The sequence below is a fragment of the Brachycentrus maculatus genome, unplaced genomic scaffold, assembly GCF_059751285.1.
Source record: "Brachycentrus maculatus isolate JH-2025_06_01 unplaced genomic scaffold, ASM5975128v1 h1tg000039l, whole genome shotgun sequence".
Classification (NCBI taxonomy): domain Eukaryota; kingdom Metazoa; phylum Arthropoda; class Insecta; order Trichoptera; family Brachycentridae; genus Brachycentrus; species Brachycentrus maculatus.
Window position 1 is genome coordinate 1,859,022 of NW_028280793.1, and position 25,346 is coordinate 1,884,367.

At 31.4% G+C, this 25,346-nt stretch overlaps 1 protein-coding gene across 15 annotated transcripts in view; it reads right to left on the bottom strand.

The window, feature by feature from the left end:
* Positions 1–25,346, bottom strand: part of dac (dachshund family transcription factor) — a 302,887-nt gene that overhangs the window by 91,006 nt on the left and 186,535 nt on the right. For all 15 annotated transcript variants that reach the window (XM_088277147.1, XM_088277146.1, XM_088277141.1 and 12 more), the window contains one exon: positions 18,209–18,478. In XM_088277147.1, coding sequence (XP_088133273.1) covers positions 18,209–18,478 — 270 coding nt within the window. The remainder of the gene's footprint in view (positions 1–18,208; positions 18,479–25,346) is intronic.

The following is a 25,346-nucleotide window of genomic DNA, read 5'->3' on the forward strand; positions in this document are numbered from 1 at the left end:
CTGTATCGCGGTATCTCACGTGGACGATTCGAGAATAATCTGCAGGTTTCTGTATACGAACTCGCATGAACACTATGGCTCAAATTGAGATGTTTCACTAAGTATGCAGACCTCAGTGTTTTCACTAGATTCATGTGATGGGTCTTATAAAGATTAGCGCAATTATACGCTGCTCAAAAATGTTTATAAAAATTTTTAGCATACAAAAGGTTTATGTGAATGCATCCTTGTGTCAAAATTTCATTGATAAAGATTATGATTTTTTAATATAGATAAACAAAAATACGGGAATATTGCGGACATAAATACGAGCAATACATCGTTGCATCGAAACTTCAATGCAATCAAAGGATTATTTTAGGATATTGTAGATTTTTTATACATTTTTTTAGATAGATAAAAATACGGGCATATTTGATTGCATCCTTGTCATGTCGAAATTTCAATGCAATTGCTGGATAACTTCAGGGTATTTAAGGTTTTGAAAAAAATAAGATATTACTACTAAAAAAGGCATGATTTTTTCGCAAGACTTAATTTATACGTGATTTATTCGGTAGTGAAAATAAACAATGTTCAACGCTCCACCGCCTTTTTTTGTCTCAATTTATTCTGCGCGCAAAGTCGTGCAATACTCGACAATGGTAAATAAGCTGTAAACCAAACGGGTGGACGCTGGACACTGCATACTCCGTGTATAACGAGCTACTATCAGATTAATATCATTTAGCGATATACGCATTCAAGTTTTTCAGATAATATCGGCACACATATCACCGTGCATGGCTACCTATATGCAAACTGAAGAGGTTCACCATATTGCTTTAATTTTAATTATTATACCTCGATCTAAATACCTAAATATTCAGAAATATTGTAATAAATTTTAATTGAAGTTTTACTTTTACTAACAACGTACATGTAACAAGATATTTTTTAATTATATTGTACTTAAAATATTTGTGTTGCTCTGGAAAATAAAAAAAATACAGTTCTTGATCACCTGGAGTGTCATGTAGGGACAAAATAAAAAGTTCACACATTTGTGAAAGCCTGGGTGTAACAGATATCAATAGTAGGGTAGGAAAGGTATTGAGATGGTATGGGCACTTAGAACGCAGATAACCTGATCATATTGTGAACCATCAATCGCCATGGATCTTACTCGAAAGACATCTAGAGCAAGACCAAATAATTCACAAAAAGATAAGATGATTCGAAAGCATGGCCTAGGTGACGTTGTCCATGCTAGAAGGACCTACAACCTGAGGATAAGGAGAGCTGATCCCGATAGTCTACAAAGACGATAATCTGGGATGTAGTTAGGAAGAAAAGAAGATTTATGCAAATTATACAAAAAAATGTTAAAAAACTTCCCCTTAAATACAATAAATTGTATTATATAAAGATATGTAGTATACGTGTGAAAAATTATATACATAATAATAAGTGAACAAAGGTTTGATTAAAATTCTTAGTTCTATAGAACGAACTATAATTTTACAAATAAAATAATAGAGAATTGAAATTTTAACATAGTAACCATACACAATATAAGAAACGTGTTTTGTGTTCATTTAAAAAATATAATTAAAACAATAGCGTTTTTTGCTGTCGTATAATTTGATTATATTATGATGTCTTAGGGTTTATATTTTCAAAGAAAGCAACCCATGATACTATTGTTTCGGACAAATATGAGAATAAATGGAACAACTCACCCCGTTTGTGAACGGAGTAAGGGAAAACGACACCGGTACAATTGTTATTGTAGCTTATGGAATAAAACGATGTAAGGGTTAGTAGAGCACCCTTTCTTTACCAAATCTAAGGGGTGAAGGGTTTCAACAAACTACTTGAAACATAAACATTTCTGTGAGGAATAATTCGGTGCTGAAAACATAAAACACCTTACTATATTGTACCCAGTTTACGGTCCCTTTAGAAAATGCAATTTTTAAATGTTATTAATAATATAATATAATTCAATAATTATACGTTTATTTATAATATATTATATGTATGTAGTTACTCTTTGAAAATAGCAGTGTCGCCCCGAATTCTCAAGCCACTAGTTAATTTCTGTTTTTCTAACATTTCTTAATACATTCCACCTCCATACATTCTTTCGTCATCTATACTCATATCACATCGATTTTATTCCAATCTTATATCCAAGAATATGGACCGCATGTCTAATAATTTGATTACACTTTTCCTGCCTTTTCATACATTCCTCCTCCATTTCATTCCTTCAAATCCTTCAAAAAAATACGTCATCTATATCGCACCAATTATATTTTACGATATATTCGTTTTGTATTTTGAATCAATAGTTTCAATGCGTTAAAAATCGAATCACAATTTTTCAATGTCACGCATGAATTTCTATTTTTAAGCTTTTTTTTCTTCATAATATAAAGTAAGTACGTATATAATTTAACAATACGTATGGTATAGAAAAAGAGAAACAAGGTAGAGATAGAGTTTAATAAAAGAATATGGTATTTAGCAAATAAAATGAATCTATTTACCCAAATACCATAATTTATTTATGTAAATACTACTTTAAATAGTAGTATTTACCAAATAAAATAAAAATTAATCGGATAAAATTTATGTTTTAAGGATTTCTATATTTCAATGCAAAATCGATTTTTAAAATCATTTCATTAACGAAAACACTCATATGGTATTTTTAATATACTTTGGTCTGAATCGTTTTCCATTGTATTATTCAAATAAATCAATACCTATATCTCTGGTGCATGATTTGATGTTTATTAAAATTATCAAGTGGCAATCGTTCCCTATTTCTACGGCGATCAAGCCATGCATCCAACCAAACAGACAATAACCCTGGTTCAACCCTTCAGTGCACCAACCCTTAGGGAGTACACAACCCATTCCTCCCCTCCTACGTCTCCCGAACATTCCAGAGTTATGCCTCCCAAATTACAAGATTAATTTCTTTTCGTATCAATAATTCAATGAATTCATATCTACAGCTTAAGGCTAATTCAAAGCCGGTTCGTAGGAATACTAAATGCGCCCATAAAAATATACAAAAAATCTTTATTGTTGCACTAACATAATATCTCGTGTTTCATAGTTCATATTAAATAAATTTTATTATGTTTTGAACTTGATCCGTAAATAATGTCAAGTTTAAAAACATTATGATCTGTTTTAAAATACCATATATCAGTTTTACCCGAATCTGGACACTACAAATATCATTAATAAGTACCTACATTGAAGGAATATATTAATTATTACAGCAGTATCTCGTATTTTATATACATACTTCATTATGAGCAAATTTATCTCACGGTTTAGGTTAATGTTTAAAAAAAAAATGTAAAGAAATTATGGTACCTACGTTTCAAAATACCATGTATCAGTTTTACCTAAAACTCGACGCTACAAATTACATTAATATGTAAATAAAATTAAAAATTGTATATATTATTTAAACATGACATAATATATTTGTTCTTGATATTATTTAGTATTCTTTCTTCTTCTAACCCTTATCCGTTCCCAATGGTATATAAGGCACTGCATCGTATTGAGGCAGTGTTATCTTGATCGTTACTGACATGAAGGCAAGGTGATCACCCCTGCGCTTAAGGGACCATTGTTACAAGTAATTTCAATTATCAATCGTTACAAGCAATTCCAAATAAGGAAATTTCCTCACGTTTTTTTTAGTTGGTATGTAAATAATGTTAAGTAAAAATAAATTATGCCGTGTTTTAAAATACAATATTTCAGTTTTTTTTACCCGAATCTCGACACCATATTTCGAGGCATCTACCCCTGCCCGCTTGGATGTAAATAATTTAATAACACACACGGTGAAACATACGTTTGATTATCAAAAACAAATAAAAATTTTAACAAGAGTTGGACAAAACGCGAGCATTTTTTTTTCACAGAAGCAAAAATACCCACAGTTTAATTATTTCACTTAAATTTGACCAGCAAAACGAGAATGAATAATGAAAAAGGTTGTTCAATTAATTAAATTTTCAGCTGACGCGCGCTGCGCAAACAGAGGCTAAAAAAATAGCGATTTTTTGACAGTACCTTCATTTAATTATGAATCTTATCTGTCGGTTCATTGCTAACATTATTTGTTGTGTTATACTCAAATAGCAAATGCTAAAATATCGCTTTGAGGGATTACGATGGGTAGATAGATATCTACCCATCGTATAATATATGATACCTTGAATGTTGTCCGCAGATACTTTGGCACATTTTATAAACTTTATAAAATTAAACAACTTTATTTTACCCACTTTTTTATAAGTACAATTTAACCTACCGGTTTCGACAAGAACCTTATCATCATCAGGGTTACTAAAATTCTAAAACATTAAAATACTCTCACCAAAAACATCCACACACTCCGTAAAAAATATTTGGGATTTTTTACGGAGTGTGTGGAAGTTTTTGGTGAGAGTATTTTAATGTTTTAGAATTTAATTAACCCTGATGATGACAAGGTTCTTGTCGAAATCTGTAGGTTAAATTGTATTAATAAAAAGTGGTTAAAACAAAGTTGTTTAATTTTATAAAGATAGATATCTACCTGTTTTAATTATGATGTGTGTTCTAACGAACTGATAATGTAATTGCTTTTTTCAATGATACTTTCCGGAAATTCGCTATTAGAATAAGATGTTAGCTGAATATAAGCATATGACTGATATTAATAATTGTCTGATATGTTACAAATGACAAAGAATATGGATTTATGGAATATTGAAATGACTTATTGCTATTTACAGCTATAAAAGGGTCTCTGCAAAAAAAAACTTTCTTTATGCAACAAAGCTAGCTTATGTTAATTGATGTAAAGTGTTAAGATATAATAATTATATAAAGGAGTTTCAAAATTTTTAGTATTTGAGTGTGGTTATGTGGTGAATGTTGCACTATGTAAAGTGGTCAGTTAAACAGACAATGAGAGGTCTTAAGTCCTGTAAATACCCTGACTCCCATACATATCTCTGACGAAAGCAACATGCTGTTGATATTTTCAATTGAAGCATAAATACAACAATTAGAATTTGATTTATTTGGTTGGTATTATATTCTTCTATGTTAAATTTGTTTTAAAAATGTCATATTTATTTTATTCATAGCAATATTAATGGTTTTAAAAGGAAATTTTTATGAACTTCCATCTCATAAAGAAAATGGCTTTCCTTTTTATGGTTGAGAAGTCATTTTCTCCTTCCGCGTGATATTCGAATGGTTTCGTTAAATAATAAATACAGGGTCATCAGAAACAACCGGGTGTCCACAGAGTACACAAAGCAGTCAGGTAAAACAAAGCGACACCCTCCGCCGTGTGCAGATAACGATTGTATTTGACGGAGTGAAAAAATGACAAGTGACTATTTACTATTTACCCTCCCTTGCGGATAAACCGCCCCCTCGGCTGTCCAAATAAAGGCACATTTACGGCGCAAATAGGAGATCGCTATCGGAGGAGAGAGTCCTGGTGACATAATGCAGCGCAAACACCGGGCTCGCGGAGCACACACAGGGAGGATGAATATTACACCATTTCCGGTACTTCTAGCCGCTGGTACCGAGAGGAAAAATTATCTCTACATCGCGACATTCTCGCGTTGGAAGTACCTAATTGAAATATACGCACACCAGCACATAAACACTTAAATTTAAAGAAAAAAAAGTGTTACTTAAACACATTTTGAGTGAGTCCAGATACTTGTTCACAAATCTGTTTATTATCTCCAATTATAGGAGTTATTTATTATATTATTTTTTGACATCTCAACATAGATGAAGAATAATATATATGTATAAAGAACTTCCAAGTTGAGTAATATAGTTGTGATTCATGGGTAGAATTGGTCACTGTAACACGTGTGTAAAGTGATAACTTGAACCAGCTAATGACGGTCGTAAGACCCGTAAAAGCCCAGACTTCCATATTTTTCTTTATCTTTGTTAACATGTCAAAAAATAACTCGTAATTGGAGATAATATAATTTCTTGAATGTTTTTCGCAGATACTTTGTGTGTCACATTTTAAAAACGGTCGGATAAAGTGTACCAATAAAAAGTGGTTAATACAAAGTTGTTTTATTTTATAAAGGATATAATATAGGTTTGTGAAAAAGTATTTGGAGACACTTAAAACGTTGTAATTAAAATCTTAATGCAATTTGTTACTTGTGATGCTGTTTTACGAAGCTTGTCGAGGCGTCGCTCACCAGAGGAGCGATTATTCGTGCTTAGTCGGTATTTCTCATTCCTCTCGGTCCGCGGACATCTTTAGGACCGTTTAGGCGTCAGATTGCGTCGGCCTTTTGTTCCTGGCCATTATCAGCCGCCGTATAGAATGTCAGCGGGGAAAACTACCACAGAAAGCTCTCTCGCGTGCTTTACGGCCGTGTGTGCCGGCCGGCGCGGCGGCCACTTAGCGCGCCCGCAGACACCTCGGGATGTTTGATAAAATGCGAACAAGACAATCCGAATGCATTCGTATGTTGGCGCGGCTCTCGATAAAACGGGGAATCCGATACACACCGAGTCCGCTATTGTTTTGGGTCATCGCCTCCCATTTGCAATGTGTAATTTTTTTACCGTGACTTATTTTATTGATAAGTAAAAGGACTGGTAAAAAAATCAAATTTATAGCTGCCCACTAAGATCAATTGGTTATCTTCTGTTTTTATCCTTTTTTCTGTATCCAGATGGTGTGTAGTGCATTGGATCGAACAGATTCCCCAAAGGAGAAGGCAGAGACAAGACACGCCACACTATTCTACCTTTGCAAACATTATTCGCCACTTCCCCATGTAGGTACTTTACTTGTAAGTAATAAAAATGTTTTGTCTGTTATTTTATTCTTTTAGCAATTACAAATAAATAGCAACAAAATTTCAGTCACAACATTTAGAGCGTGTCCAAATACTTGTTCACATATCGCTCACTCCTTTCAAGAACGTCATAAATAAAAAATCGTCAATTTTCAGTTGTGCGTGTTTTCAAAATGCCCAGAAAATGTACTATATCCCAGCAAAAGCGGCATATTTTTAACGTAATATTTACCCGCTATAGGGCAGAAAGTGTTGTTTTTGCATTTTGAAGAAAAGGTATTGTTAAATTATTTTTTTAAATAAACTAAATATTTTTCAAATGGAGAAAAAACCCCAGGTTTTATATAAAAAGATCTGTTGCACAGTAAAAAGTTTAAGAAGTGGCTTGATATTTATTCTGAATACATTGTATTATATTTTTAAACTTTAAAAACGTTCTCCTGAAAAATCAAGTTTTTTGATTTATGACGTTCTTGAAAGGAGTGGGCGATATCTAGATTATCTCCAATTACAGGAGTTATTTTAAAATAACTCCTGTAATTGGAGATAATCCAGATTTGTGAACAAGTATTTGGACACGCTCAAAATGTTGTAAATAAATTATCTGGTCAAATTATAACCTTAAACGATAAAAATGAAAATGATATTTTCTGATGTTTCTCATGTGTGCGATTATAATCCAGGATTCGGACCTCACATATTAATATAAGAGTTTCTGCATAGTAAAAAGCATCTTAACATCTCACCAATAGATGTTTCTAGTGAAGTTCTAGTGATTCAAGAACAAGGTTTCTAAATCGGTTCATATTTATAGAACTTCCAAGAAGTTGAGTAGTGTGGTTGTCAGTAATGGGTAGAATTGGTGCACATGTGTAAAGTGATTACTTAAACCAGTCTATGACGGTCGTCAGCCCCGTAAATGCCCAGACTTTCATATTCTTCTTCATCTTTGATGAGATGTCAAAAAAGAAACAGTTAAATGTCAAAAAAAATACAGTTAGTATAATGAGCAATATTTGTTTAATTACAATTAAAATTTATTCGTCGTATTTATTATATGATTATTTGCCATAATTTCCGAGAATAAACTCAGTAATAACAGCAATTTAAACCTCGCAATGTTTGATATCAGAAAATCTTTAGAGCTGACGACAGAGCGAGACGGGAAGCGTAGCTCTATCTCGCTCGCTTCCATCTCTCAGCCCCGATGTATAATCGAATCCGTCAAACGGCTTTGATTTGCATATCCGCCCAAAACGTTTTCATCGAAATCAAACCGTAATTGCCCTTGTGTTTTGTATTTTAATACGATATTAAGTTAACGTTTCTTTATTTTGAATAACAACCCCTCAGGGCCGAAGGCGCTGTATGGAAATGTGCGGGATATATTCCAGTGTTATTACCAAGTACGTACCTACATTTTTCTCCCGCCTGAAAATTCGGGAGATATTTTTTTCATGTGCCCCGAAGCAAAATAAATTATCAACATTTTTATTCTTATCAAACCTCATATTTATTGGGTAAGCAGAGTCATCGGCCCGCTCCTATATAGATGTAAATATTTTACATTTCTCATTTGAAAATTAATTTACATTTTTTGCGGACAACGTTTCCCCCCGAGCCTTTCCAATAAGTGCGGATAATATTGAAAATATTCAAAATTCCGAGATAAACGCGTAATAACATACTATCTTGTGATTATTTTGTATTAAATGATAGTAAATGTACTGAATTAGCGAATAAAATATGTGTTCTTTAAACAGAAATCATTTTTGTCTAATTAGATACGCCTTATTTACAGCAAAAAAATTGATGGTTGGAGACGGAAAAAAGCGTTTTTTTTATATCAAACACATAATTACAAATTACTTGAATGTACCTCATTGAATTTTGTCGTACGAAGAGCATATTTACCAAAATTAATTTATAAAACTATATTAAAGAAAATTTCATTAATTGATTCAGCAGTCACCAGTCATCTGTTCATCAGTCAGTGGTAAAATCTATAGATTTTTAATATAAGTTTTACTAAGTAAGCACCACTATTTCTTAGAATCTGTTGTGACACGTGTTTCGATGCATGACGCATCAATTTCAAATACCTTGTTTGAAATGATGCGGAATGCATCAAAACACGTGTCATAATAGATTTTTAGAAATAGTGCTATTTACCAATTAAAATTTAAAATATAAACGAAAAAAAATTGTTCGTGAGATGCAGTTAATTAATTGGTGCAATATATTTCAAATCTACCCACTTCCATAATCGATGTATGAAGAGCTTTTTTATTTCGGGTTAATTTTTAAATGACTTTATGGATAATTGAAGCAGTATGTACAACTATATTGGATAATAATCAAAAAATTTCTGACAAAAAGAGGTGTGTTTTTTTCTGATTTTGTTTGATATGTTTTAAAAGCTGCATTTTTAATTAAGGTGGGATAATCTATAGCCTGCAACTTACATATTTTTTTACACCCAAGTAATATTGATAAATTTTCAAAGTCTGTCAAAGTGATAAGGAATTTAAATTAAACTTATTTACGATTCAGTCAAATTATCCTAGGAAACTAATGTATTTATTGAATTATACACTTGGGCCTCATATAGCTGATAGCACACTCCTGAACCAAGACGGCATATCTAGACTTGAACACCTAACCTCTCCCAGAGAGAGGTATCGATGTCGTATCGATGTCTTCTAACCCCAGGGCATAATAACCCAAAAGCCTGCGTCCCCCTCGCGCCTCTTGCTCCAGCCATCTCGGGGATATCTGCGTCTCGGTCGCTCCTCCGTCGAATTAGGATAATGGACTAAATAACAATATTCTAAATCACATCGCCGTCAGTGTACTGATGGGTTTGATGTTTGATAATCAATCGAATGGCAATTAAACTAAATATGGCCCGGAATTTTGATATCGGAATTCGAAGCGGCCTCGTTACAGGGTGACCGTTTGATCTTCAAACATTTGGTCTAACAAATTTTTAGATATTATGTATATTCAAATTCGTATACAGAATTTCAATTTCATACTAAGATTGATTTTCTTCTTTGTGATGTGTAAGTACTACACATTGCTTCTTGAATTATTAATGCCTCATTTCTTGAATGTTTTTCGCAGATACTTTGTGGCACATTTTATAAACTTTATAAATGAAACCGGGTGGTTAATATGTACTGATAATAATTTAAAAAGTGGTTGAAACAATTTTTGTTATTTTTATAAAGTTTAATGCCCTATAAATAAAGTAAATATTAGTGTAAAACCTTAATTATTAATTCGTAATCTATTTACGAATTGAATTACAAAAATACTTAATATAATTCACACTTATTTGCACACATCAGCGATAAGAGAATCGAGAATAAATGCACTCAAGTAAATACAGTCAAGAGTGTGCTTTATTGATATCTTAACATAGATGATGAAGAATATGGAAGTATAGATATTTATAGGGCTCATGACCTGTCATAGGTTGGTTTAAGTAATCCATGTAACTTTCACTATTCTATCCATGATTGACAACTACACTACTTAAATTTCGGAAGCTGTATTTATCCGTTTATCTCTTTTTCGGGCAGAATAAACATATGTAGTAGGCATGATCTTTAGCTGTATATGTATCTAGCTCATCTTACGAAATATCTGCTAATCTTTGTTTAAAGGTAGAACAAAGTAGGTAAAATCTTTAGCTGTGGATTCATTTCCCTTATTTAGGGCAAGAAATAACTCACCGCGATCCTCCGACACTTAACAAATAGCAAATAATAATTTATTATTTGATTCGCTGGCTGAAATATGGTTCGATCGTCTCATTGAAAGTAATCGTTTCCCAGTCGTGGGTTAAACGATCGCTCAGCTCGGCATTCAATGAACGCTCTATCGAAATATCAAAGCCAAAGTGCATTCGCCGATTTGGTTCGCAGCGAAGAGCAGTTCTACAATACAAACGTGCCTGAGAGGAGAAGAGGGGAGAGGGATGAAGGGGGGAGAGTGCATCATCCACAGCATCATTTTGTAAGAAAACATCATCCGCGGAAACATGTCATTGAAACGAGTTTGTTAAGCCTCGGAATCGAAATGTAGAAAGCGCCGTGTCTCTAGATGAAGAATTTCGACGTTTTGTCTCGAAGGAGGCAGCTCGCCAGGTTGAGTTATGACCCGCGTAACCTGTGATTACGCGCGATTTGTACGGGACAGGATAATTGTTTAATTGATATCGCGATGTTATTTATTTTCATGATTTCCGCGGGTTTTGCACGAGCTCAGCCGTATCTCGGTCGTGTAGAGCGGACAGACGCGCCATTACCGGGAATGTGGAACGTACGGAGACGATGCAGATATGGTTCTCTAAGGAAATACTCGAGTATCTAGGACAGACCTAATAAGCATAAGGCACCACTGCACTGCACTGCACAAGGCCTTCATAAAACACCAAATGTGTCGCCTACTTTCAAAACCCGCCAGATCCAATTTTATAAGATTTTAAAATAAATGCTCTATCGGAATCCCAATTGTGGGTTTTATTGTTTAAAATATTTATATACTTGAAAACCCTGCTAAAAATACTTAAAAACAGAGTTGTATTTCAAATTCCCATATATATATATATATATATATATATATATATATATATATATATATATATATATATATATATATATATATATATATATATATATATATATATATATATATATATATATATATATATATATATATATATATATATATATATATATATATATATATATATATATATATATATATATATATATATATATATATATATATATATATATATATATATATATATATATATATATATATATATATATATATATATATATATATATATATATATATATATATATATATATATATATATATATATATATATATATATATATATATATATATATATATATATATATATATATATATATATATATATGTATATTATATATATATATATATATATATATATATATATATATATATATATATATATATATATATATATATATATATATATATATATATATATATATATAACAAGAAAAAATGTTTTCTTGAATTTTTTTCGCAGATACTTTGTGGCACATTTTATAAACTTTATAAAATTAAACAACTTTCTTTTAACCACTATTTTATTATTAGTACACTTTAACCTACCGGTTTCATACTGTTTTCGGGTGATTCCATTTTGTAGTTGTTATTTGGAGTTGCTAAGCAATACACAATAAAAATAACATTTAGGATTTTTACGGAGTGTGTGGAAGTTTTGATAAGGGAATGTAATTAATTATGAATATTTTAATGGTTTTAATGTTTTAGAATTTAATAAACCCTGATGATGACAAGGTTCTAGTCGAAACCGGTAGGTTAAAATGTACTTATAATAAAAAAGTGGTTACAACAAAGTTGTTTAATTTTATAAAGTTTAAGAAAAAAATGTTTTGTATGAACCCATTTCAAAGCGTAGTACTGACCACCTTGCCTTCAAATAATTAAAGATCGGTGTTAACTTGCAATCCCCTAAGCACCGTTTGGTAAGAATAAGGGTTAACAGAAAAACAAGAAGTGAAGCTATTTTAGTAGATGAAACGCTATGGTTTAACAGAGGTATAACTGCCCACTGAAGGGTTTAAATAAATAGGTATTGAATATTGGATATCTACGATCAATAAGACGCGAAACGTCGGAACGAAATTAATGTTGGTTGCCTTGAAGCCGGCAATAATGATGGATTTCTCGAGGGCAGCTTGCATTTATTAAGCTGCCATGTTATTATTTGTTGTACAATTACGAATCGGCGAATTTTAAATGACGTCGGAGAGATCACTAACTAAATATCTCATTGTTTCTGCGTTCCCAACATCGCCATCGCCTCTCGACTCAACACGACTGCACTTGGGCGTGCTTCGACTACAAATTAAACGTTTAGTCTTGTTTAATTTTCTATTGCGCTGCCATCCATGCTTCATGCTCTATGGGATATTTCCTTGTCTCGTGTTATTTATCTCAATGACCTGCGTATTCACTTAAAACAAAACCCTGTACATACTTAAACAAATCAACAATGCATTTTAATTTAATTAATAAAATATTAATTTTTATGTATGGTTTTTTCGACTTTTTTTTCGTCGTTACTGACATCATGAGACTAGTGATGATCATCAAACTACTAGTCTGAAGAATTCGGTAACAAAGAAACCCGGTCACTGGTCAAATAAAATAAAAGTGATAAAAACATGTTCAATGAATCATTAATGCATGTTGATCCTCGGGACGACCAAAATCGCATGTGATCAACATTTTATATAGTTATCAGTGTGTTAATATTGCTATGGTAGTGACATGTAGTATTGTTTGCATGTTGTTGAAGTGATTGCGATGACGAAGAGACGGGTACGTCTTGAAAACTGGTAGGTGAAAAATCTGAGTGAGTGGTTATTTACTAATATTACTAACAATTTGGAAAAAAAATATAAAAACGTAAAATGACTAACCACAACGTAAATACTTTAAATATTGAGAATTTATAATGTTGTTAAATTATAAAAATATATCTTGTATTTCTTGAATGTTTTCCGCAGATATTTTGTGATTTAGAAATTTAGGATTTTATGAAGTGTGTGGATTGGTGATATTATTTTAATGTTTTTGATTTAAAATAAACCCTGATGATGACAATGTATTTTTGAAACCAGTAGGTTGAATTGTATTTATAAAAAAGTGGTGAAAACAATGTTATTTAATTTTATAAAGATATAAAAAATATCTTCAATATTTTGAGTGTTTCCAAATTTTTGTTCACTAATGCTAGATTTTCTCTACTTAGAAGTAATATATAAACATGATTTTTTTATTCAAATTCGGCTTTATGACCGCTGAAATTTTCTCAATTTTTCTTTGTCTTCTGCTTAATTCCACCGTTTTTTCCTCACTCATTTATTCCACATGTCCAAACCATCTCAATACACCATTCTTAATTTTATCAATAAGGCTTATCTCAGCCTTGCATTCTTTCATTATTTGACCATCCAAACTTTATCGTATATCGCAATAATTATCATATTTATAGATGTTGAAAAAATGCATATTAAACCCGAAGATTGTTTATGGTTTTGAATTATTGCTACATCGTTTTAATATAATCCAACGAAGAAATTTATTATAAATGACTATAACTTAGGCATATTGTATAGAAAATAACGATTGAATATGTTACTTCACCCGACGACCTATCCATAAAGATTTACAATCTGCAGTCTAATAAAACGTGGAAAAAACATTAAATGAATACTGCGATATTTTCGAGTTGTGTTTTAAGTCAAGCAAGTGTTACAATGTAGTTTTATTACAAGAATGAGATAAAAGAAGCCCCTGGATCGATAAATATTATTTTCTTATAACTGTCTCAATTAAAATACTAATATAATGCCACTATATTATCCCCGATAGTTGCGTCATCTGACGTCACACCAATTTACGACATGTGAAGGTTTTAAAAACGTTTTTTAATACAAGGAAAGATTGAATTTTTTGTATTTAAATATACGAATTGTTACAGGTACTTAATGAAGGTTGAGATCTCAAACGTTCAAATTAGATCCTGGGTTTAGAGAAAATCAAGTTGCGATTTATCGTATATTGAGCCTTAAGGCGGGATAATCGATAGCCCGCAATATAATTTTTTAAGTCCAGGTAACATTTGACGCAATTGAATTTTTTGTTTAGAACGCCGTATTTATATTGAAAAATTAATTTTATTCGAAATAAATATATGGTTTTGAAAAGAAAACAGATATTGAAAGTCAAAGAGTTAAATAAAATATAAAAAAATATTTTGTCAATTTATGTTCTAAAAAAAGTAAAATCCCAGTATACATTCTTTAAAATAAAAAAGGTTTATTTTTCATTGGTCTGGGTATTTGTTATGCATTTTTCACATAAACCTTCTCTATTCTTACTATCCTACATGTAGATAAGCCTCTAAAAATAAAGGCTTTGCGGGTTATACCTTTAATTCACGCGGATACACGTCCGACCACTAACGCGCCCGATCGCGTTCTAAATTTGACCGTTTGAGGTCTCATCCTTAACAGGTCAATAATCGATGTTCAAGCAAGTGATGCCTCACGCCACCACGTTATATGGACTCTTAGTCTACAATGTTTGGCCTCTTAATATTTATTTGGATTATAAATATATTTTTACAGCGACTGCACCCCACGTCCTTCACTTGTTATCGACCCAATTGATAAATGCTACAATAAAATGCAACAATTTATTCAATTCTTGCTTTTACGACTCCGACTATCCCGCGCAGGTAACTTAACCCTTTGGGTACCAAGACTTTTGGGGTAAATCGTGTTGAATATTGGTAATCGTGGTTTTGCCAGAAAAAAATATTTAAACATAAATAAATCAAAAGTAAAATGTGTTCGATAAGTTAAAAACGTTTTTTTCCACGTTATTTTCGATAATTATTAGTTAAAACTAAGTGTCATTGTTTTTTCTCTCGGATTTAGTTTAACTAAATCATTAACTTAATAACTTTTATATTTTTGACATCTCAACATGATGAGTATGAAGAAAATATGGAAGTCTAGGGATTTACGGGGATTACGACCGTCATAGGCTAGTTTATCTGATCACTTTAAACACGTGTAACATTTACCAATTCCACCCATGATTGACAACCACACGACTTTAATTATTAATCAAGTATTTGGACATACTCAAAATGTTGTAACTAAATGACTAACAAGTAAATGCTGCTTGCTTAGTGTCCACCTCCTTTTTACGCCATACTCATAACTCCGAAGATCAAATGACTAGCTTATATAATTTCCGACATCCGGTGTTGAAAGAAATAGTGTAGGAGTGCGTGTAATTAACAAATGAAAAAAAAAATTGTTTGTTTTTTTAATGCATTATATTAAAATAAATTCATTGCATATAGTTTATAAACTTTGACAAGTTAAAATAAATATTTTTGAATAATATCACAGCTTAACACAACATACTTTTCGCGGAAACAAAATTAGTTTAATCTGGTTTGTTTTTCGCATTTGTCTTTAAGCTTTTTTTAAACTTAAATTTCCATAATATTACAACTAATTATAAAATGTAAACGATCAATAATTCTTAATTTCCATAAATAATTTTTAAAAAATCGAAAATTTTTGCACACCCTGAAGGAATTCCTAACATACTGTCCAAGATATACCTGTTACTTTTATAAATCATGACGTCAGATCCTACGGATCTGGTATTTCTCTCTAGAGTACCAAATGCCGATATATCAGATTTTGGTAACCAAAGGGTTAACAGACAAAGACCACTGGGTAGAAAATGCAACTTAATCTACGTTTGTGCTGTTGGTGAAGTGATAAAGGGATGGTCAAGGTGTTACGTATGACACAACAGTTGGTGAAGATGACACATTTATGTTATTTCACACCCAAGTAATTAGATACTTAATCCCTTTTATTGTCAATATAATAACGCAACCTTATCTAGCATTTATCGTACAGTAATATAATGTAGAAACATACATTTGTTGCATCATTATCGACATTATCCATATTGGGGAAGTAAGTAATTAAATTGTTGAAATATTTAAATTGATTCACAAATTTGAGTTTTCTCCATAGGTGTTTTATGTTATTGTCAGTCATAAGTAGAAAAATGAATATTTCACTCGTGTAAACTGATCACGAAATCACTGTATAATAGGTCATAAGCTCTGTAAATACTTAGACTTCCATATCCTTCTTCATCTATGTTGAGATATCAAAATTGTATGTAAATTTAAACTTATTTGTTTCCTATAACAAGACGTATCAGGCAGTTCCATCAATAAATGTCAGTACAAAACAAAATTATATAAAATAAAAAAAAATCGGTTAAAACCCTTCAACTTCTTCAATAACTTATCCCCCTTAAAATACTAATCGACAAATGTGATCTTAGTTTTTTTTAACAGAAAATAACTATTTTTTTCCTATTTTTTCTATTTTCTATGTTTATTTATGTCTGTTGTTTATTTTTCACGTTTTTTATTTTAAATGAAAGCCTTTTTTTAAGAAAAATATTTATGTTCTAATATTGTACCTACATACTTGTTTATACAATTTCATACTATTTTTGTAGGCTAAGCGGCCTATTAAAAAAATAAAAATCAAGCTGTGATAAAGTGCATATGTTTTTACACTTTTACCCTTAATCAAAAATTGTTATTTGTAAAAAAATATTCGTTTATGAATTCTTTAAGGTTAAGCCTATATTGAAGCAGTTATTGAGGCTTTCTGAGGTAAATTATGAGATACCTATTGTTGAAATGTGGGTTTGTGAAACCTCCCCTTGCAGATAGCTCAGTTGTAAAACGTTTCATCTGCTTCTGAGTACGATATCATAAACGATTGTATCACCTGAATTTTAATTGGTTCCACCCATTTTATTGTTTAACGATATTTTATACCGTCCTCGTATTATTCGGTCAGAAAGCAATGTTGTGATATTGGTTGTGTAATTTCACCAACCCCAGGTATTTTAGACATCTTCGTTTTATATTTTGGATATTAAAAGCATTTTTTAAAAGTGGTATTACAAAAAGTGAACAATGAATGATGAGGAGGGTGTTATCTTCCTTTCACTCTTTGATTTTTTCCAATGCTCTATATAATGAATGAAAAATGAAGTAATTAACAAACCACCATACCGCGTTTTGCAGAGATAAGCCGAGATACTATAACGTCACACCAGCATGTATTTGCAAACAATCTTCCCTTCTTCCAAATTCATGCATCTCCTCATACATATCCGCAGATTATACCGATTTTTGACGTTACTACTTTTAAGTATTTAAAATACTTGTTATAAGTTTGTTTTACCATTATTTATTCCCTCATTTTAACTATTTAAAAACATCGTATACCTACAGTCCAACATAGATGGATTTTGTGAACTCAAATATACAGATTCAGGTTCAGGAATTCTAAAAAAATGAGTTATATGTTTGTTATTCACGGGTAGAATAGTAAATGTTGCATGTGTGTAAGGTAATGACAAGTCATAAGCACTGTTAATACAAAGACTTGCATATTCTTCTGTATCTGTATATAGATGTGTGTAAAATGATCATAAAATCAGCCTACTTATTTATTTTGTTTGTTAATAAAATATACAAGTAAAAACATAATAATTATCTGTATTTTGGCTCGTTAGATATAGCCAGTGTTAAGCCGAAATACTGGTTTGTACTTACTAAATGCCTATGGTAGATGAATCTAATATTAAAAATAAAATTTAAATAAATCGCCTACCTTTCTCGTATGTGATTTGTCTCTCCTGCTGTCTCGCGTTGTCGGCGGCCACCTTGAGCAGACCCTGGATGTTGCGGAGGAGCGTCTCGGTGGAGCAGGTCACGGAGTCGGGCGGCAGGGGGCCCTGCCCGGCTCCCGCCCCCGGAAGGGGCCCCGGGCCCACGCCCGCGGTGCCACCGCCCAGGGAGCCGCCGCCGCCGCCCAGAGACGAGTAGTTCAGGGCTTGCGAGGGCGACGGGCTGTTCAGCTCACGCTCTCCGTCACTGAGATCTGAAAAAAAGGTCATTTTTATTTTACAAATTTATTAGGCACAATCAGCTATACTTTCGAATCTATTAAATAACTACCCACGTGCGAAAGAAATCCAAGACCATTGTATGTGTCGCAGTCGTACAGGAAAAAGTGCCCAACTTATAAAACGTTAAATGTTCTGGAGGGCCATTTAAGTCACTTTTGCTTGGCAAGAAAATAAACATCAATGCAGTATGTCATTTTTAACAACTCAATATATTATACTTCTAAGTTTAAAATCTTGTGGGATTTTTTCAATAATGCAATATTAAGCTAGTAGGATATCAAATAGTCAATGATCACGTTTTTGTAAAAAATGCACTCGGTCACTTTCTTCTGTATGACTAGAAGGTTAAAAAAATTAATGCAATATACATCTACATACTGTAGCGACAGAGACGTTGTTTATGGAGGTCCTCACCAAATAGTTACATATCCAATATTGAACAAAAAATTCCTCTAAATGCAAATCTGTTCTGTTAACTGTATTCTATCGAAATCTTAATTAAAGTTGCGGCCAAATCGCACCAAAACGTAACAATTTGACAAGCTAAAATTCCCGATTACTTAAAATAATTTATAATGGAAATGTAACGTTTTGGTGAAGATCTCCACATTTGTACATGCAAATTGTGAACCAGGCAATCGCCTGGATCTTATATTTATTTATATATATATTTATATTAATATAAATATATATATATATATATATATATATATATATATATATATATATATATATATATATATATATATATATATATATATATATATATATATATATATATATATATATATATATATATATATATATATATATATATATATATATATATATATATATATATATATATATATATATATATATATATATATATATATATATATATATATATATATATATATATATATATATATATATATATATATATTTATAAATATATATATTTATATATATATTTATAAATATATATATATATATATATATATATATATATATATATATATATATATATATATATATATATATATATATATATATATATATATAAATGAAACATCATGTAAAGTACTAATAATAATTTAAATATAGTAATAGTAAGTTAGAAAAGGTTAACGGTTGTTGGTAGGACCGTCAATAAATATTTCGTTGACCGCTCAATTATCGACAGCGTACCAAATGCTAGGCAAAATTAAAAGATCGACCATACCCTGCTTGAACTTTGAGGGTTTAAGGTCACATCAGAGTAAGTAAATATTTTCAAAGAGCGCTTAATGGAAACACGACCTTTTGCGAGATTTATAGAGCACTAAACATACGAAACTTATATCATTTCCAGTACTGTATTACATGGAGATTGCGTGGTGATGCATTATAAAACGATGTTTTCATCGTAGCCGGTCCATCGCGCTAACAGGGCTTCCTCTTTATTTATTACCCAGGATCGGACCAAAAACAACAATTAACAAGAGCTGGGAATAAGCTACGGACTGCGGGCTGGATGCGAACCGAGCATCCGCGATGTGAATCGAGTATATGGGAAATCGATTTATCTAGAAAGCCGACTGACTGTTTGTTTTGCAGAATCGATTTGTTCGTTATATCTTTACTACCCGCCGATTATCAGCATTGGAACATTGAAAAGGCAAGCATCGTTTCATAAAAAAATATGTATTGTAATAGCAATTTTTTTTTAACATTTTCAATATACCCGTATTATATATGCTGAAGTCCACGGGTTCGATTCCCAGGGAAGGCCAAAAGAAATGTACGTGTATTTTCACTCTAATGTGCTATATATGTGTTTAGATGATCGTTAATTATATGAAGGTACGTTAATCAATCCTTTTCTACTAGCGAATTCGAATTCTTCACTCAAGAATTATATGAAATTATAGTAACTTTAATCATAAAACGTCAACCCACTCACATGTAGGAATAGGTTATAAAATTTGTAAAGCTGGAGTAGGAACGTGATAAGCGGTGTTTTATAAGTCATAGATAGATTTTAGAGTCACATGGACGTTACGTATATCTAACAAATAAACAAAATGAGACTTCCATTTTCTTTCATACAAAAAAGGATGGAAAAACGAGACACTTATAGAATCCTTTACTACAAATTCTCGATATAAGAAGGGGAATATATTCAGATAGCGCAGTCTTAAATACAAGGTAAATTACATGAATGAAAATAATATACATATTTTTTAAATTTAATAAAGATAATATTTTATCTATTGTTTCGGCATTAACTTTGTGGTAAGACATGTTACAATGATTAAAGAAAACACTTGTTTTTTACCTCTTGAGTTTTATTATAGACTACATGTTTCAGAAGTTAAACTTCCATCATTCAGGTCTATATAATAACTATTATATAATAGTAATTATATAATAGGTCTATATAATAGTTATTATATATAGACCTGAATGATGGACGTTTAACTTCTGAAACATGTAGTCTATAATAAAACTCAAGTGGTAAAAAACAAGTGTTTTCTTTAATCATTGTAATAAAGTTAATTTTTAAAATTTATCAGCTCTTTATTTTTCAAATATAAATTGATAAAAATATGAATAGGTGAGGCACCCCTGTATCCGATTACTGATCTTTATTTCGACGTTTGGAATCGTTTACAACTTCCAAGCAAAGGCAATCAGGGATACCACAGAAAATTGATTGCACACGAATCCGCGTTTAATTGTTGTTTTACAATACCAATCGAAAGAGCTTCTCTCGGTGCTCCCAAAACTCATAAATATCGACGTTTTAATTATGGCCAGTATTGTACAAGAAGCAAAATTATACTAGAGGATAAATAATAAGTCAATTTTTCATTGGCTGCTTATGATATGACGTGCAAAGATAAAGCGAATAATTTGACTACAGGATTTTAGTAAATTTCGGTAAAAAAACACTCCTTTCATTCATTGTTTACTTTGTGTAATACCACTTTCATAAAAATGGTATTGGACAAAGTAAACAATGGATGATAAAGAGAGTGTTTTATTACAAAACCACAAAGTTACAAATGCTTTTGATGTATAAAATTTCAGTCAAATTGGGGTAACATTTATAAATATTTTTAATTACACTCGATACCGCTTTTTCTTAAAGTCAATTGATAGGGTGTTTCTCAACAGTTGTTGTTTTTTCGCATTTTTATTTGTATTCGATTGTATTGTAGTTTCGTAGATTTAAACATTTTCATTGCTCCACAAGCACTTAAGATATTAAGAATGAGAGCTTTCATAGCAATCCGTGGCTAGATATAGCTAGTTATTAATAAAAACACATTTGGGAATTTAACAGAACAATTACTTTGATAAGATATACACATATACGAGTATTACAAAGCAAGTACTTGTATTATTTCAATTACAAAATCCCACGTTTGTAAATTTGTAAAAATACCTGGAAGAGCGTGGACGCGAAGGAGTAAAAGGGGAAAGGAGAAATATCAAAGCTCAAGTTAAAGACAGATTGTATGAAACGAGGGACATACTAAGATATCAATATTGATTATGGGTGGAAATAATTAAAATTACACGAAATTCTAAATAAAAATACTTGTTTTGTACTACTTAAGTTAAATTTATTTTAACATAAACATTATTTAAAAATAAGTATAATTAAAGTGGTAAAAAACAAGTGATTTCATTTAATAATTCATCAATTCTTACCACAAAGTGAATGCCGAAACAAAAGACAAAATAAAAATACACGAATGGTACAGTAAATTGTACAAATAAAAACATGTGTGAATGTATTTCAGATTGATGAGAAAAATTTCTATCACGTACTGCATAGATATGCAATTGTATAACTCTCGAGATGTGTTAATTCAAAAACAATCCTCCTCCGAAGAGATTATCATTAATAAAATTAATGATAAAACGAGCTGAATATAAAGTCCTTTAATCCCATCGATTTATCCCGACATGTGAGAATACAATTATTGTACATGCGATCAATATTAATGCTCATTGTGGCCATTCCTCGCGAGGTATGAGCTTTGAACCCGAGAATCATACATCACGAAATACGCGCAGTTAACACGCGGACTATCCGAGCGCCCCAGAAAGTATTATGGAAAATTATAATTTATTAATTTGAAATCAATTATTTTCGTTTGCCGACAAGAAGCATTTCAGCCGAGGATTATAATTATTGTAATACGAGTATTTTAATAATTTGTATTGAAAATTTTGAATGATTGATGCCCGAATGGTGATACAAGGAAAGAATGCAAGGCATATTCTTCTCACGTATAAAACGTTCCTAATTATTTAATAGATAAATAAAAAGTGTAAGTCCGTCTCCAAGCATAAGAGCTAAGTCTCTTTATTGGAGATAAACGGCTTAATTAATTTCAAAATTGTGAAGTAAAAATAAAGAAGGATGAAAAGGTGGAAAGACAGCTGGGAGTCGACATCCCAAGAGCTACAAGCGGAGGCACAAACAGATCCTTAGGATCTAGAAAAATAAGAAGAAGAAGAAGTAAAAATGTCTAGAAAATAAATTAAGTTAAAAAAAACTCTTGCAACCATATTGAATTTAAAAAAAAAAGGTATTGTAAAAACTAACAAAATTATAAATCTCTGGTTCCAACCATCATGTTTGGAAGTGAAGCATGGAGATAAAAAAATAAGGATGAAAGTAGATTGAATGCAGTCGAAATGCGATCTTTGAGACGAGTGTGCAAAAAAGAATGCAATGCCAAGATACTCATTATCAACAAAATTAATATAGATACACCATTACGCTGGTATAAAATAATAACATTTTCGCAAAACGTTCATTTCATATTCCTGTTCATTCAGGGTTCAAGAATGTCAAGTTAATGACCGTTTTGACGTGTGCTGTGACTTTTGACTTTGACTCTTAAGTGACTCCGACTGACTCTTACTGACTTCGCGAGATATGGCGCTCCTTTCAGAGGGTAGAACGGTAACATATCACTTCTCCCTCATTTGCAGCAAAATGCCAAGGCGTCATATTGTGTTTGCAACACTGATTTATAGGAGGCACTTTCAATTAGTTTCCTAACTTGTGACTCTTAAAAATGGTTTCCGTCTCATCTTAACTAATAAGAAAACATTCAGCATTATTTTAATGTTGGCTTAAAATTATACCTAGAACTATGAAAAAAAATATTGTCTGCCTCAGTGGTGTAATGGTCAGCGTGTTTAGCTGCCGTGCTGGAGGTCCCGGGTCCGATTCCCAGGTGGGGTGAAAATAAATATTAGTGATTTTACACTGTAATTATTTAATCTTACCCTGTACTGGTTCCTGAAGCGCAAGAGTAATCACCTTGCCTTAATGTTAGTAATGATCAAGATAACAGTGCGTCAATTCGATGAAGTATCCCATGCACCATTGGGTGCAGATAGGGTTATAAGTAAGTAAGAAATGAAAAAAAAAGACAAGAAAACAAACCTATCACAATGAAAATTGAAGCTCTCAACGAAGAAGAAAGTGAAAGTCTGGGTGTTTACAGGGCTAATGAACTATCATAGGTTGGTTAAAGTAGTCACTTTATATACATACGATATTCATCTTTCTACCCATGATTGACAAAACTCAAATTTCTAATCTTCGTTTTTAATTATTAGTCATACTATTTTTCTATTTTTCCACATATTCGTCTGAGGGAACGCATTTCAACGGCGTTTACTCCGCTTTCATCCTTCCTCTGCCAATTCTATGCTAGCACTCCATTGTGGACCTCCAGCTAAGCATCCATAGACATATTTTTATATGCACCAACGTTTTTATATATTGAGATAAAGATCTTCTTTGTTTACCGTGTCTCCAATGCTCCTTTGCTATTTTTTTCAAAATATAGCCTTTTTTGGTTATTAACTGTTAATTTGTATTTTTATTTTACAGGCTTATTGTAAAATAAATTTCATTTTTATATTAAAATTTAAATTAATTCAACATTAAATTATCCAGCTCACTATGGGCTATGTGTATGAATTGTTGGACTAAAGTAGTTAGTTAAGTACGTGTGATGATCCAAATTACCATTAATTTAATGATCTATCAATCTTGATTCAAGATGACTCGTCCAAAGCGTTCTAGTATAATCTGTACAGGTATTATAGTGTGTTCTCCTGCCTCGGGTTTCGCCAAGAGTCTCGCTAATATCAGTCGAATTAGTAGCAATTATATTCCTAAACTACCGGATGCCAGGAGTTTTTAATAGTAAAACACGAATGTTATGTTAGTTTATTATTCAAGGAACGTGTTGCCTTTCCCTAATGGACATTTAAAAGATTTTATGAGACGTAAAAGAAAAGACGTACAACTCATAAAATGAGAACTTAGATACAGTATTAGGTTTATATATGTAATTCCTCATGTCAAAAATATATTATGCTTTGTGTATCCAAATTATCTCTTGTTTAATGTATAGGATTGCTCAAGCACGTTAATTTACTGCGTTTTTACTTTTTTTTAAAGCTTTATAGTACATTTTTATGCGCATTTTACTTATTTTTTGATTATGCATTAACTGTGAATAACTGGATGATTTAAATATAAAAATAAAATACTTTTGTAAGACCACTTTTGAGTTTATTTATGTTAACACAACTTGTTTCGAGAACCATAGATTATTTAAGTAACAACTAAAATTACAAAAATACGTTGGTGAGAATATTTGTAGTTTTCGAAACTAGTCGTGTTTACATAATCAATCTCATAAGTGAACTTATATTTGTGTTTTATTTTTTATATTTAAATCATAATGTTATTATACTACCACAAAGTTTATTCCAAATCAATAAAAAGTATATATTTTTTTAATGAATAGATAAGGATTTGTTTTCACTAGA